At 31.2% G+C, this 17,338-nt stretch overlaps 3 protein-coding genes across 3 annotated transcripts; 2 read left to right on the forward strand and 1 right to left on the reverse strand.

The window, feature by feature from the left end:
* The first annotated feature begins 1,631 nt into the window (after nt 1–1,631).
* Nucleotides 1,632–2,192, forward strand: LOC108207848 (dirigent protein 23). The gene has a single exon (XM_017378277.1). The coding sequence runs from the start codon at nt 1,632–1,634 to the stop codon at nt 2,190–2,192; it is 561 nt and encodes a 186-aa protein (XP_017233766.1).
* A 4,241-nt stretch (nt 2,193–6,433) lies between these two features.
* LOC108208371 (oleosin Cor a 13) lies at nt 6,434–6,871 on the forward strand. Its single transcript, XM_017378903.2, has one exon. It carries the CDS (start codon nt 6,434–6,436, stop codon nt 6,869–6,871), a length of 438 nt encoding a protein of 145 aa, XP_017234392.1.
* A 4,029-nt stretch (nt 6,872–10,900) lies between these two features.
* On the reverse strand, nt 10,901–11,860 carry LOC108208199 (ethylene-responsive transcription factor 1A). Its single transcript, XM_017378699.2, has one exon. The coding sequence runs from the start codon at nt 11,749–11,751 to the stop codon at nt 11,107–11,109; it is 645 nt and encodes a 214-aa protein (XP_017234188.1). The 5' UTR covers nt 11,752–11,860; the 3' UTR covers nt 10,901–11,106.
* Nucleotides 11,861–17,338: the final 5,478 nt, after the last annotated feature.

Raw genomic sequence — 17,338 nt, forward strand, 5'->3', positions numbered from 1 at the left:
TGTATTCAACAGGAAATATTATATACTACAATAATCATTGCCATGGTCCCATGACCCATGGACAGCAGAGAATCAACCTCTTGAATCTGAAGCAGCCGTCGTGCACTAGTGGTGTCGCCGGTCTTGGTGGTGGCGCAAGGCGCTGGTGGAGTGGTCGTGGACTCGTGGTGGGTGGCTGCGTGTGCGTATAACAGAGTAAAAGATGAGATGGGCTATTGGTTTTAGGGTTAGAGTATTTACCACTTGTAAATAATCAGTAATGTATATAAATCATATATATTATTTATATTAAATATAAATATAATTTAAAATATATAAATATTTAAAACTTCGGTTATTTCGGTTAAACCGAACTTTTGGGTTTCAAAAACCGGACTGAACCGAACTTTTAGTTCGGTTATAACCGAAAACCGAACTAACCGGAGTTTCAAAAAATTCCAAACCGAACCGAACCGAATTTGCACGGTTCGATTCGGTTAGTTCGGTTCGGTTCGGTTTTGCTCAGCCCTATCTGTGAGCATTTTCTTTCTTGCATTTAGTAATGTCAAAAACAGACTGCTGGTATATAAACAGTAGGGCGGCAAGTTTAAATTTCTTGCTGTGCTTATTATTAACTATATATGCTAACATTCCAGGGTTACGCCACTATAAATCGATCAATTTTATTATAAATTCTGTTATAGAATATATATAAAACGTGATTCTAATGTAGAAAATGATAAAATAAATCTATTTTAAGTAATTTAACACTTAAAATTTGATTAAAAAAAATTATATTTTCGAAATTGATTCTACAACAGAATAATACTGGATGATTATTATTTTGTTATAAAATCATGTTGAGATATTGCATAATTTTAGATAATCTTTGGAATAAAAAAATTGTATAACTTCGTTTTCGATTTAATAATCAAAATTTGCAATTATATTTCATAAAAAATATAATAAAATATATATTATGTATATATTTATAAAGGGTATGCTATGGAGTGATACCCTAACTATATATGATAAAAATAAGTTAACAGGTTTATTATAATAATAAAATTTGGTAATAAAATTTCAATCTTATTAATGAACTATTTAAAAACTTGACTTTTATTTGAAATTGTGGGAAATCAAATAACATGTTTAAACACTCTACTATTTTACAGGCTTCGCACCCACCGACAAATATTTCTGTATAATTGTTATTTTAATCTTATATTATAATATAATTAACCTCATGTAATTTGTGTGAAGATATACCCCAACCATTTTCCTGAGATATCTGGCCCTATATTAATGCTACATAATATTAAATTAATAATTACAGGAGATATGTTTAACTTCTGATCACTACTCTACACTATTTAAATTATGAAAAAAAAAATATCTTTCATAACTACACTATTCAGATTATGAAAAATTTATCTTTATTCCAAAATAAAATCTTTTATTTTGTGTTAAATTTTTGAAAGGCCTCTAGCTTCAATTTTGAATTTAGGCCTCAAACAGTGCAGTCCCGGCTCCGAAGACCTATAAATACATGATTCGTGCTGAAAGAAAAATTCAGCAAAATCCATATTATTGTTAGCTTTGTATGAAAAATTGATTTCTCTTCATAATATATTGGCCAACTACATATACATATGGGATCATCAAATTTGATATCTGTTCCTCATACAAAGCTGTCATTCATCCTAACATTGTTCCTAGCCATCTTCTCATGCTCAGAAGCAACTCTTGATCATGGGCTTCTTCAAGAAACCAACATAACTCTTTACATTCATGATTACTTTACAGGCCCAAATGCAACAAACATCGCCATTGGTAACCCTCCCGATGACCACTGGGCTGTCGATGATTTCGGCACGATGTATTGCAAGGACAGTCCCATGACTGAGACTGCTGATCCAGAGTCTGATTACGTGGGGCGGGCTCAGGGCACTTTTGTGAGTGCAGCCTTGGATGGCTCAAGTAGCCAAGTAGTGATGTCACTTGTGTTCGAGACTGACGAATACCAGGGCAGTACTCTACAGATACAAGGGGCTGGTTCGCAGAACCACAGGGTTAAAGAGCTGTCCGTAGTGGCTGGCACAGGTGGATTTCGATATGCTAGAGGTTATGCCACGTCCGAGACTATTTATTATGATCGGGAAGCTAATTATTCAGTTGCTGAGTGGAATGTTACCATGGAGCATTTCAAATAACTGCATATAGCAGTGCCGTTATTCCTAGTTATAAAAGCATATCAGTTAATAAAACTAATCAGAACCCTCGGGGTTTTGGTCACCTCTTGTTAGTCAAGTGTCTACTTGTTACCACATAAGTCGGATGTGGTACCCTCGGCAAAGTGTACTGCTGAGTGGTGCAGCCGTGTATAATAAATATCATGCATGCATGATTTAAGAGATTTGCTGGTGTAGTGATCCTGCATATCAATGGTCCTTGTTTCCTGTTGTATAATGTTTTAGTAATATATTAAGCATAGTTTTTATTTGAGATTAAATTTTAAAATGCAATCCTCGTAATCTTTATATCTTATGTGGAAATGAAAACGAGCTAGGTTGCTGTCTGGAAAATTAGCAAGCATAAAATACCCATCTCCCACGTGTTAAAAGGTGTATTCAGAGATTACATTACAAGAACACACTTGCTAATTAAATATGATCGAAATTAAACGATCAGAATCAGTTATTTATGACCAGAACCTCACCGCACTTCTCATATACGAAATCAAAGTAAACAATATACAGATAAACGAATGTTTTGGCCGTTGACATTCCAGATTCTCTTCGTTCAGGAGCATAACAAAATTCTCATTTTACTACATATATATGTATACTTGCATCGATGGAATATATTGCTGTGATAAATGCATTTTGATCTATAAGTTCAAAAATTGGCTAAACATTCTAATTTATTCATCAAACCATATGTTCAGAACGATCTATAAGTAATTCAACATGATCATACATGTGTGTATAAAATGGTGAAGACAGAGTATGCAACATGACAATAATTTTATATAAATCAATAATTTGTCTGAAATAATTATCGAATCAAAACTTGATACATCATTTACAATTATTGATGAAGTAGTCTTTCAGGAACAGCTTGTAGGTTTTGGATTTTTCGTTCTTCGACAGGTTCTGCTCCTGCACGCCTGCTTCGTCCGGACGTACGGGAAAGATTGCAATGCTGAGTGTATGTTTTGGAAAAACTATTGCAAACAACAGGGTCATGACTTGTGAGTCAATTTGAATCTAAATGTTATGAGAAGTCATTAATTGTGAACAGCATAATTAGATTATGACCTTCTAACAATTGTTTGTGCAGTTATTTTGACAGCTTTGAAGAATACTCGGTAAGGACGGTTTTTGTTTGCTGGATAACCTCTTCCGTTAATATTTGAAGTGTACACTAGACAGTAATGAAGGTCTTTTTTATTAGCGGGACTTAGAGCATCTCCAAGGGAGATAGCTATAACTGTTAGTTAAAAGTGTAAATATAAATGATTAGGTAAAAATTTGCTGAACCTGTAAGTTTTTTGCTACAGCGGTGTTAGCTATAATGGTTAGCTATATTTTAAAATTTTGTTATTTTTGTTATTTTCACATTCTAATAATTATATTTTTAAATAATAATTACTTATTGTGAATAAGTTTCTTGAATGACTTTCTTATAAATACAATTAAATAAATATTTTATATAAATATAATAAATAAATTATTTTCTGAATTTATTCTAATTAATTGAAATGATATTATCATTTAAAAATCTATTATTTGACTATTTTCACATTTTAATAGCTAAATTTCACATAGGAGTTATGTATTGTAAATAAAATTAATAAATAAATTATTTTCTGAATTTAATCAAGTGAAGCTTTTCTACAAGAATATATGTTATTTAATTAATTAAAATTTTATTTTAATTTTATAAATTTAAAAATTAGGTACCAACAAGTGTGTACACGTGGTGTAAATTTTACGCTAATTTTTTTATACAAATATATATTTAATTATGATAATTAAAATAATATTATATGACCGACTTATATGTTTTCACCTTTTATTCTTGTTTTGAAATAAACTTTTTTATTTTTTAGATAAGTTAACATATAAAATTGATTTCATATAAAAAAATACATTTTCATATAGCTCAAAATTGATGTAAATTTTAAAAATGAGAAATATATATTGTATCTAAAATATATATATATATATATATATATATATATATGTAATATTTTTCTTATAACTTCAAAAAGTTATAATTATATTTACTTTATTAACTTAATAACTAAATTTATTAAAATACACATTTAAATTTAAAATAAAATTTAAATATAAAACTAAACTAGTAATATACTTAATATAATTATTAAATATAAGAATTCATGTATAAGTTTGTGAGGAAGCTGACGTGGATGTAATATAGATGACGCCCCTTCATTCAGCAAATGTAACGTACTTGTTTTGCGGTAGGTAAAAAAATACCTAACAGGTGAGCCCGTTGGAGTGGCTCATTTTTGGACTTATTAGGTATACAGCATGCCAGCTAGATAATATAGCTAACAGATGCACAGGGTTGGAGATGCTCTTACTATCAAGAGGGTGAACGGTTTTATCATTCGAATATCCGTTTTCATGTGTGTCGCACTTAATTGAATTGAGTCTTTCACAATACTGGATTATGATATTATGTTGATTACCGGTTTTTATAAAATCTCAAAATATTAGAAAAAGAATTAAACGGGGTACAACTAGTTTTGCGACATTGATCAGAATAATAGTCAGGGAATTATTAAGCTCCAAAAATATCGTCGTCGTCATCACTATCAGTAATAATCTTTTCTGTCAGAAGCGGAGGTGGTTTTGAATCTAATTCACCATGACAATCCAGGATTGATCAGCAACAATGAAGCTCTATCAAATAGATGATCAGCGATAATGGAGCTTTAATTAAATAACAGAGGTTAAATAAATTTTCAAAACTTTTAGTCAATTTAAAATAAACGCATTACGCCATTACGGAATCAATACATTAGATCAGAGACGAAATCGTTCTTCCCCTCTGTTAGTATATATCATCTTTTCTTTCTTGGCTGATTGTATGAGTTCAAAACTCTGAATTATTTTTTATTTTAAGCTGAAAAATGTTTACTTAAACTTAAATTTAAAAATAAGTTAGGAACGATTTATAGATAGAAAATAATTTAGATTCCTTTTTTAGTTATTTGATTTTTAAAAAAATTAATAAACATTATTCATTTGTTATAATTTATTCATAAATTATTTTATTATTAATGATATATAATTTATTAATAAGTCAAAATTTTCAAATATATATTTTAAATTCTAAATTTGTCACTTTTAAATCGTAAAATTACAATTTTAAAATCAACCAACGAGCTGACCTGTACATCTATACAAGTTCACATCTCTTCCCGTAATCGCACACACATGTAATCTTAGTACACAAATTAGCTTCCATTCGAGAGCTAAGATTCAACCAAACACCCCTAGTTCAACCCAAATCCCACATCGAAAAAATAAAAAAAAATTATCTTGAATATAAGCAGTTAAAAAACTCCATTAATATGAGCCCTTTTGGGAGAAACCCGAAAACAAATCCGTACGGACTTGGCCACGGCCCAGAGCGGACAATATTATACTAATGCGGAGAGTAAATAAGTAATAACATTGAATCTACATATATGATGCCAATGACACATTTCACACTAAAGTTTGGGTTAGATGATAACACATGACCGAGTTGAATAATATTTTAAAAGCAAAAAACGATTATCAAAATTATCATTTGACAGAATTATCCCATCTAAAATATAATAAAGTAGACAAATAATAAAAAAAATATCAATATTGCAATTTGCAAGTTGAAATTTGAAATTTGAAAATCACGAGTGCATGAATATCTAAAATTGTAGACCGTTATGGGTAAAGTTTCATGAATTCCATCATTGGCCAAGAAGTTTATCTAAAATCTTTTTATTACATTTTTTCTTTACGACACTCTAACTAGCATAATTTTTAAAAAACAATCAAATAGGAAGTAAAACTTGTTATCTTTAAATGTTTTAATCATCATATTCGTGATATTATCCATATACTACGAGTGATATATTAATATCACAACTGTTTCCAACTTTCCTCCAGTGTCACACTATAAACCTCTCGACTGCACCACAAAACACACGTGTCACCCTCACAAACAACGTTTGCATGCAAAACTGCTACATGGCACAATAACTCGCAATCTCACATATCAAATACGTGACACTCTCCTGTCCCGTCACGTGCCCCTCACATTCTTCACCCCAATTCATCTCTTATATATCCACACACACCCCACACCTCAATCCTCACCAAAAACACAAACAAATTCACACTACACCATCGTATCTCCAATCTAATCTGTTGATTTCATGGCTATGTACCAATCGCCTCAGTTCACGCGCCACCAGGCGCACCACTACAACCAGCCACTCTCAACTCAAGTGGTCAAGGCCACCACAGCAGCCACCATAGGCGGCTCGCTCATGCTCCTCTCTGGGCTGACCCTTGTGGCCACTGTCATAGGGCTCGTGATCGCCACTCCTGTGATGGTGATCTTCAGCCCGGTGCTTGTCCCGGCGGCGATTACGCTGCTGCTCCTGCTCGGAGGGTTTCTCACGGCGGGGGGGCTGGGGGCCACCGCCGCGTTCGTGTTGTTCTGGATGTACCGGTATACTGCGGGGAAGCATCCGATTGGCGCGGACCAGTTGGATTTCGCGCGGCACAAGATTGCGAATGCGGCGTATGAGGTGAAGGAGAAGGCGCAGCATCTGGGGCATGAGTCTCTTCAGACTATTCAGGGGAGTTGAAGATGTGGCGAGGAGACAAGAGAATGATGAGGGTTTTCTAGATGTGTAATGACCTTGTTTCGGTTGTGTCTGAAATTATGTTATCCGCTTTGTGTATTTTCGTATGTTAGTTTATTCTGTGTTGCGATGTAATGGTGGATGTTCATCCCCTGACCCAGTGTTCATTAATAATTGATGTTGTCTTTGTGTTTGTGTTGTATTTAATGGCGAATATCATGCTTTGTTATAATCGGATTCAGAAAGTTTTGAAATCTTTAACTAGGGAAGTAGAAATGTGACAATTGACAATGGAGGTTAAGTATGCTGGAGAAAATATGCAAGTTAAATGTATGATCACTCGTGAAAAGCTAATCATCTTGGTTTTTTCAGCAACCTAAAATGATGTTAGTGAAATATGTAATGTATCGATGATCAGTCTTCTACTGCACTAGCTGAATACATTTTGTTTTTCATCAATAAAATCCAGGAACTGCAGGACTGCACTAAATATTCATTTAATCTCTACCAAGCTAGAAGAATAGATTGGAAGTCCAGGAAAATGTCACGAGCCTGCAAACTTAAAATCACACCTTTTGAAATACATAGGCCATAGGGGAGGAATCTTTTCATTTTGAACAGGGATGTGATGGCATGTTAATGGACACGGGTCGGTTCCAGAGGAGATGATGAGTGAAAATGTTGTTATCTACATTTTCAGTATGCTTTTGCAGTCTGCAGAGTGCTCAGTTTTCATAATCTTCAAAGCTCTATAATTACCACAGAAAACAAAATAAATTATGATTCAGCTGTGACGAGGGAATATCGGTGCACCAAAAAAAAATTATATTCAACTGTCGCTAGTTATCATAACATGTTCATTCTGCATAATTCAGAAACAGATGGCATCATAACAAAATATATCCTCTGTAATAAAATAAAATAGATAGCATCAAAAGAGTAAGTCCAAGAGAAGCGTTATATCATGTCCTAAATTAAAATTTAGTGCATTTGATAAAAAAAAGTTTGCTCCAACAATGTCTAACTGATGTGTTATATCACTAGACAATCCCTCCAAACTCTATTTTTGAGGCACTTTCTCTCCTTGCCATATCCCATATTCTATAATATAATCCTATTAACACTGTATTTCTCTCTCTATTTTATATTATATTTTAATGATGAAGTGAATTTTTAATAATAAAATATTAAACATATAGTGAATATAAAGCACATTGTTGGAGTTGAAGTTAGTAGAATTTGTCCTAAACTATTAAGACATAATTTTTTTATATTATATTTAGAATTTCAACTAGGATACTGTTTATCCTCTGTCGCAGATTGTTCGACATTTCTCGACTTGCTCAAGTTCAATACGGTGTTATATTAACCAGTATTAAAACAGTATAATATTATACTTTTTTCATTATTTAGAATGATAAATAGACACGGATCGATATAATTGTTAGAGTAAAAGAAAAAGGCAGAGAGAGATTGGTTAATTGAAAGCGAAAGATTTTTAAATGTTATTTAATTTTATATCGAATTTAGATAGGAGTATATTTTAAAAATTGGTTAAATTCGAAAAGAATTGAATCCGATCAACAGAATTATGATGCTATCTTATCATCAAAAATCACATTTTAATACCCAATTATAACAATGGTTTCATCCATTTTCCTTGATGGGATATGCCAGTTAGCCCCATGGCCATGGCCCTGTTTTAAATTGGTGTTGCTTAATATTACTTGGGTTAGGCTGTGGTGATCGGACATGTCATTTGCAATCGCTAGCCCATGACCCTGATTAGAATTGGTGTTGCCTAATAATTGGGTTGGGCTGGATCCAGTTGTCCACTTCAAGATGGATAGATCATAGAAGAAAGTTGGTGTCTATGAACTCTTTGGATATCAAAAAACTAGGATGTGTCATGTATTTCGCAAAGAATATAGTTGAGAATATATTCAATAAATATATTCTAATTTCAAGTTTTTAAAGTGATTTTCATAATATTTATTTTTGCAAAATATTATACTTTAATTACATATATGTTTTCCAATGTATACAATGAAATTGTAGTCTAGGATTTCTATCGAGTGATAATTGTCGAAAGACAAAAATATACGAACAAAGAAAATTATAGGAAAAATGATGAAAAAGGTGAAAAGAAATATTATTTATGTGTTGAAAAAATATTTGAACGGCGAAACAAATAGAATGACATATTTATTTTCAATTATATGTATTAGGGTTCCAATTTTGATAAATGTAAATAAAATTAAAGAAATAATAAAAATTATAAATGGTCTCAGTTCAAAATTGCGACTCGTTCCAATTTATGAAGCGAACACAACATTGTTGTTTTGCTTTGAGTCCTAACCTGTAGTCTGGAGACTTTTGTTACTCTTTAGGAAGCCTACTCTTTAGTCTATGAAATCCATATGGGCCTCCCCAGGGTGGACTGCTTGATGTTGATACCAGAATTCACAAAGACTGCATTGAGCTATTCGGCCACACTGTTTGTCGGCCTTTAAACTACATAGATGTACAAATGGCCCAAACTCTTATTGGAGCAGTTACGGGTTATGCAATTTCAGAGCTGCGTGCATGTAATTCTTCAATATATTTCCCTGATGTTCTAAAAAAAATCCAATTATTGAAATTTAAAATTTTATAATTAAAAAAATGTTTTTATTAAAAAATTAATCTCACTTACTGCTTTCATCCTCAATCTTATTTTATTAATAAATTCTAAGAAATTTTACTACTAATTCATATTGTTTGTTTTTTATATTGCGTTATAAACCTACCCTGAGCGTGTATGTTGAAAGATGGGGTTTGACAAAAAATTTACGTATTTTGTAATATTAATTTTATAATTATTCTTTAAAAAAAATATTATTTAAGATTTAATATTTAAACAAAAAGGAAAGATTATAAAAAATAATTTAAAAAAGTTATGAAGAAATGAGAGTAGCAGCTAAATTATAATATTTTAATCTTTTTATTCAGTTCGAATATAAAAAGTAAACAGGACAAAGTATCACAGATGAACATTACTATTACTAAAAATATGTAAGTCTCTGTGCTGTAAATGTGTAAGTTTAGGTTGTTCAACTGGAATGCATTTGTTGACCGTAAGCATTTGAATTTAGGTGATTCCTGGTCTTCACAACAACACCCGCTCGTGCGTTCAACCTTTGCGGTTAGCGAAGACCGAAACTAAACAAACATATAAGTACTGTATAATAGTAGGACCGTGGAACTAGTACGTTTCTTTTTGAAAAGAACATATCCACAACACATGGACCTCACTAGTCACTGTTTTTATTCAAATTTTGCATTTACAAATATTAAATATTCAGGTGTTTAAAATTTGATCTGGCCACATTTTCTTTCTTGGGAAAGGTGCTAGACTGCAACAAAAATTTAATACTATTATTCATCGCTCGCTGGATGGTGTATTGTTTAGACTTATTTTTTCACTTGTAGTCGTTTTCCATTCGTGTTGGAATGTAAAACATGGTAATCTTTTCTTTCCGCCAGAGATGCAGCTGAATTTAACCTTTTCCTTAATACTTCTTTGGCGTATTATAATTCATTTCTTAAAACTATATGGTTCTCAATATACTAACTCTATATATATATATATATGATTACTTATTTTATATAATCATAACAAGGTTATATCAATAAATATATATGTGTAATCTAGTTCAAACATGATTTTTAGATTTTTAAAAATTCATAAAAGAATAAACAAAATTTTATTAAGCTACATAGTTAAAAATAAATATTGAATATATTATTTGAAACCGCAAAGAGTAATCAACACGAATCTAATAGTTTGTTTGTAATGCCATGGGAATCCGAATCTCCCTCGTAAGCAAGTAGATACGAAGTTAAGTTATGAGCTGCAACCACACTCATATCCGCATAATAAAAAATGCAACATAATGGACATAATATATAAGTTAATATTATAAATCACAGTTGAAAGTAAGATATCGAAATTTTATATACTGAATTAACTAATAATAATATCGACTCATATGATTAATAATATGCTTTTTGTTTCATTAAAATTTTGGATGCACCTAAAATATAAAAATACATAATACAGCTCTAAAATCCACACCAACAAGTAGAAGTAACCAACTTATATAAAAACTAATCCATTTTATTTATTTGTAAATCTGATTTTTTTAATTTACTCAGATGTTTCACAACACTCGAAATACAAATACAGTTACTAATTATCATCTCACCACTCTCTTCCTCTTCTTAGGCGACACATTCTCCTCCCACGAACACTCAGACGACTCCGAATACCTCTTATCTACAACTTTCACCGGTTCGGGCAAACCGGAGTTCACCAGAAGCGGGAAATTCAATATTGCCCGTGCTCCGCGCATGCGAAATGCTGCCTTGTCATAAGCCAAAGCAGCATCCTCCGCGCTCCCATACGTTCCTAGCCACACCCTAGTTCCATTCTTCGCCGGATCCCTAATCTCCGCCGCGAACCTCCCCCAAGGCCTTTGTCTCACGCCTCTGTACTTTCTCATATACGGCTGCGCCGCCACCTCCACCGCTGCCTGATTAATATAATTTTGATCAGCTTCGCACTTGACATCACAAATCGGTTCTTGCATTGACGACATGCTCCCAATGTTGACTGCGTCATTGAGCATGTCATTGAGCACCATGTTTTGAGAATCATTGTCGTTTAACTTCAACTCTAACTCTCTCGAGTTATTGTTATCGGTGCTGGAGGGATCACTGCGGCAATATATTGCAGGTGAGTTGCTAGGATTCGTGTCTGCTGCTGCGTGATCATCGAGAAGGTGTCGTCGAATCGAATCGAGGAATGAAAAATCTGAATCGAAGCTCATGTTGTTGTCCATTGTCAAATACAATGTGTCATTAGTTTTATGTTTTACAGTGTTGAAGCAGCTCGAAACTTTCAGGAGTGTGTTTGTAGAGGAAGAAGAATGATCAAATTATGTATGGAAAAGTAGTGTGGCTGATGAGAATATATAGTGGCATGAGGGGCCCTCTTTGGCTAAGTTATTATTGTAAAATGATTGGAATTTAAAACTTGGTCAAGTCATTTCGTGTAGTCTAAATTATTGCTGAGGAATATAATATCATTACCTTCTCGAACGTCTACGCACTTTGTATTGGAAGACACTGAATAAGTATTCGTCTTGTCTGCAAACGTGAAACGTGGTAAGTGTTTAGGCTTGTTTCGTTATATTACTCAAATTTGTTTACTTTATTTTCGTTCTCAAAACTTTCTTTGCACTTCTTTTTTGTCGGGACATCATTGCAATTTTTATGTATGCTTGTTACTGTATGTGAGTTTTTTTTTTTTAATATATACCATGTTAAATTTCTAAATAATTATCATTTCAAGCGAGGAAATGTGGAAGTATACTCAGATTTGATGACTTGAATGATTTTATATTTGAGCATAACTGTGAACTAAGAAAAGGACTAGTATCGTTATGATAAAAGCCTACAATATGTCGAAATCGAATCTAATCCAACTGGGAAATGAGTTTAATATTGTAACGTACAATGTATCGGCATAAAATGTTAAAACAGCCGTCGTCGGCTCTTTAGCTACGTGCCAAAACCTTGCTCAAATGTATATTATACTCCCTCCATTCCAAAATAATAGTCGCTTTGACTTTTTGCACGTATTTTGAGGTGCATAAAAAACATATTTCTAAATATTATTTTTCAAATTTTCTTTTTTAATAAAAATAGGAATGTTAAACTTTTATTCAGACAAAGAAAAATTCAAAAATAATATATAGAAGTATGTTTTTTTACACCTTAAACAACGTGCACAAAATCAAAGCGACTATTATTTTGGAATGGAGCATTCATCGGAATGGTAGAGCTGTGGGTTATTGCATTATTAAATTTTAGCAGAATATACCGGCTCTCTTCTGCGTATTTCAGTTTTTATAGATACGTATTTTGAGATTTTTACCCAAAAGTTTATATATTATAATTTTATTCAGAAATTGATAAAACTAATTTATAAAATTATGTTTTATAATAATTTTAAAAATACATATCATGTCCCATTAAATACATACAACTTATATATCGTAGAAAATACAGATATCTTTATTGCTGCTGAGTAAAAAAGAAAACAGAAACCGGCTGTCCTAAACATCTATGCTTCTCTGGGGAGGGGTAGAATATATTTTTTATATATTTCAGAATATTCATTGATATTAGTTTTAATGCAGGTTGATAACAGGGAAAACAAATTCAAGACTTTAAGAAAGGTAAATGCTTACTGCATACTCCCTTCGTCTCATTTTAACCGCTTTTCATTTTTTTTATTTGGATGATAAAAAAATCACATCTAAAACATAATTATTTTTTATAAAATTTATATCAAATAAAAGTTTGGAATCTAAACTTTCATTTGATATAAGAATTGTATTATTTAATCGAGTGTAGATATATTTTTTACACCTTAATATAAATGTCAAAAAGTCAAACATCAGTTAAAATGGGACAGAGATGTGCTTTATTTCTATATATTTTTATACTAGTTCATGATTTGTATACAGATATTTTTTGAAAATATATATTTATTTTAATATTTATATGGATATATATATTATTTATATTATTTTGTATTAATATGTATAATATATTATATTACGTAATACTTAATTCTTTTTGAGAATATGTTGATTTATACATGATTACTTAATTTTTATGACATAAATATTTGGAATTAGTAACTGGGATCCAAAAATATAATATACATAATTAATTACTACTACTTATGTTTATATCGAAGAACAGATTTAACACGCATTTTAGAATTCTTATAATGAAAACAATTTTTCAAATTGCGTAAAAGAAAAATCTGAATAAAATTTTAGTTGATACATGAACACACCGTTAGTCAAATAATTGCCACTGTTGCCCCCTCACCACTAATTCTGTTAAAAAGTTCTTTAATGAAAATAGTACAATGTATGAATCTTGAAACTAATGGTACACATTTTGTTAAATTTAAAAATTGAGTTACACAAAGTGCAAAAAAATATAACTGCCGGTGCACACTTGCATTTTACTCTACAAAAAATACCTGGTTAATAATAGTCGAGTACTCGAGTCCCGTCTTAGTTCACACAAACGGTTTCAACCGGTTTTTTTATTTTTATGTAAAGCCCGGTTTCATTATAAATCAAGACTTTGCCGGGTGTTTTAAAAAAACCGGTCCTTACTTTTACTTGAGTTGATGTTTGTTTAAAATCCTGATAAATACCGGTAACAGTGATATATTTATTTATTTATTTATATATTTATATATTGATAAATGTAATATGTTTTCTCCAAATATATATTTACGTATTCATATTTAGAATTGATCATAAATATCTAAATGTATGATAAATTAGTAACTATAATATAAGTAGGCTCGACAATTTTATGGTAGATCTTGCTTGCACACATATCATATTAATTTTTTAACTAAAATTAAAATTTCTTAAATATAAATATACATATCCAATTTTAAATTCAAATAAATAAAAATGAAATAAAACTTCTGTAGAGTGGAGTGTTGACCATAGTCAACTAGTTGCGTTGAAGTCAATAGAAGTAGATAAAGTCGTTGATTAGGGGGTTAGACAACAGTCTTCTGGACAACCATTACACGTGGGGTCAAACCTGTTTTCGTGGCCATAACACAACACGGAAGCTTCTACTCTCTCAGATCTATAACACCAAGGAAGCTTCTGTATCCCTTCGCCCATACTCTATCTATGTGACTATGTTGTCTACTTGTCATAATTTCGACAAGCACGTGTCATAGTTTTGACTCTAATATATTTTGACCTTGAAATTCAAAGGAGCGGAGGGCACATGTATAGAATTTTCATTTTCTTTGCTATGGTTAGGTATTTCCGTAATTATTATAAAAAATAAAATTATATCATTAATAATAAATGCTTCCTCCGTCCCAAGTTATGTGTCATTTTCAATTTTCCTACAAACAAAATTGATCAGTTTTTATTTAAATTATTTTTTTCATAATATTTGTCCTCATCTTTATTTAATGTGATTTTGATAGTATTTCTAACATTGACTATTATTAATTATCATGAATTTCAAAATTTAAGCAAGAAATAATAAAATTTTAATAAAATAAAAAAAATTGATTATATTCACGTGTAATTAATGCAATTTTAATGATGATGATGATAACTGGACATTTGTTTTATAATTATATGAGATTTGTAAAAAAAATACTACTCCCTCCGTCCCCTTTTACTTGTCCCTTTTGAAAAAATAACGCATCTTAAGAAAATGTTAGGTGGATATCTTGTTTTCATACATATCCCTAATAAATGTAATGAATTAGATAGAGTTGTGTATATATATATGCTAGTCAAACATTGGAAGTTGTTACATTTTGAAAAAATATACAAAAAGTTGCTTTGAAAAGAGAAGTGGACAAGTAATTTGGGACAAATTTTTTTTTCAAAAGGGACATGTAAAAGGGGACGGAGGGAGTATTAAAATGGGAATGAGAGAACAATTACTTCCTCTGTTTCGATTTAACAGTCGTTTGACTTTTTTACATGTACTTTTAAGAGTTTTGACCGCACACATAAAATTATTATTTTTAAACAGAGGGAGAAAATGAAGAAGATGTTGCGGGTGTTTGGGAGACGAGCTTCCGAGCTTTTTCCACGCAGAAACTGGCTTCTGCTTCAGGCCTTGTGTTTGGCTAACTATATGAAGCACTTATAATGGGCTAAATAAGTTCAAAAGAAAAAGCTAGCTTTTGGGGTTTTTTTTCGTAGTGTAGCTTCTTCTCCTCTTCTTAATACATTTCTTAATAGTTAATACTAGTGTGTTTATATTAGATTTTCGAGAATTGTATGCTTGCATTACAGATAAAACACAAATATTTTTATTTCAAGATATTATTCCCTCCGTCCCTTTTTAGTTGTCACATTTATATTTTTGTTGATCAAATTGACTAAGTTTTGATCAAATATTTTAAGTCACTCACTCATCATTTTAAAAAACTGAAAATTACATTTTAAAGTAGATTAAAAATTATTTTACGGTGACATATTTTTTTTATTTTGTCAATTGATAGAATATTAATAAATTTCGGTCAAATTTTAGTCAATTTGACCGACCCAAACCCAAATGTGACAACTAAAATGGGACGGAGGGAGTAGTAAAATTAAAGTTGGCATTCCGTCTTAAGGACATATGTCTAGTCATGGAACTTTTTTCTCGTAAGTTAATTGTAAGAAATTTAAATAAAGAAAGGTTTTTTAGTGTTATAATTTAAATAGTAAAAATATTTTATTATTGTAATTTATTTTTTAATAAGATAAAACAATTTATATTTTAAATTTTTCCAGACTATACTAACTTACAAGTTAAGTTATCCAAACACTAAATAATTTTTAAGTCATGGTATCTAAACACTTTTAATAACTTATAAGTTCAAAACAACTTCTCACTGATAATCCACTTTTTCACTTTAAGCAATAAACCACTTCTTTTAAGCCCAGCCAAACGACCCCGTTATCTTGCATCAGAGAACAAGACTGATTTCAACTTGCCAACAATATTCTACAAAAAGATGCAAGTCATTGATTGCAACATGCCAACGATATTCTACAAAAATGTGCAAGTCACTGCCACCAGATTCTTTTGTTTTTGTTAAAATATAAATTATTAAAATATAAATATATACAAATTAATATAATTGAATAAAATGTGAAGGTTTTGGAATCGAGGAGGAAACTCGAGCCGGGTTTTTAGACAAGGCTTGGGGAACCTAATGGGATCAGAATCGATCGGGACTAGTGGTATGGTGTTGGAGATTATCTGGAATCTTAACGATGTTTTAGTTGCCTGATATGGGATTGAATGTAGACTTGATGATTTGTAGCTGTTTGTTTAAGTCATACTGTGAAGGGTGATTTATATAACGATTTTTCTACGGTGTGTTCATGGGCATACAATAGTCACTAATTTTCATGAAAATACTAGCTTTTGACTGGTGGATGAGTAATAAATGTTAATGGCCCCTGCATTCACACCAATTTCACCAATCAAAACAAGCCTTTTTCATGAAAGTACGCGCTTATTGTGTGTCCAAGGGCACACATTAGAAAGACCGTTTATATAATGAGTGGCTCATGTGATTTAAAAATAGTTTCTCTTTATTCGTATTTTAATTTATATTTTTTTCTTTGTATCCGAGTACCTCGTTTTCTTAAAAAGAAGTGTTGGAGTGAAAAGTTATTGTTAAGAAAAATTTATCAAATAGTTTCCTCTGATTTTTAGCAAGTCTAGATATTTATAATCAATTTACATATCATATATTAAATGGGTATTACTATCTCTTGTTTTTTTTGATAAAAAGGATTCAATTCATTACTTAAAAATCATACGGCATCTACAAACACAATCGAAATT

The sequence above is a fragment of the Daucus carota genome, chromosome 2 (assembly GCF_001625215.2).
Source record: "Daucus carota subsp. sativus chromosome 2, DH1 v3.0, whole genome shotgun sequence".
NCBI classification, from domain to species: domain Eukaryota; kingdom Viridiplantae; phylum Streptophyta; class Magnoliopsida; order Apiales; family Apiaceae; genus Daucus; species Daucus carota.

Coding starts and splice junctions, on each gene's coding strand:
- LOC108208199 (XM_017378699.2), bottom strand. CDS start 11,751: ATGGACAACAACATGAGCTTCGATTCAGATTTTTCATTCCTCGATTCG.
- LOC108207848 (XM_017378277.1), top strand. CDS start 1,632: ATGGGATCATCAAATTTGATATCTGTTCCTCATACAAAGCTGTCATTC.
- LOC108208371 (XM_017378903.2), top strand. CDS start 6,434: ATGGCTATGTACCAATCGCCTCAGTTCACGCGCCACCAGGCGCACCAC.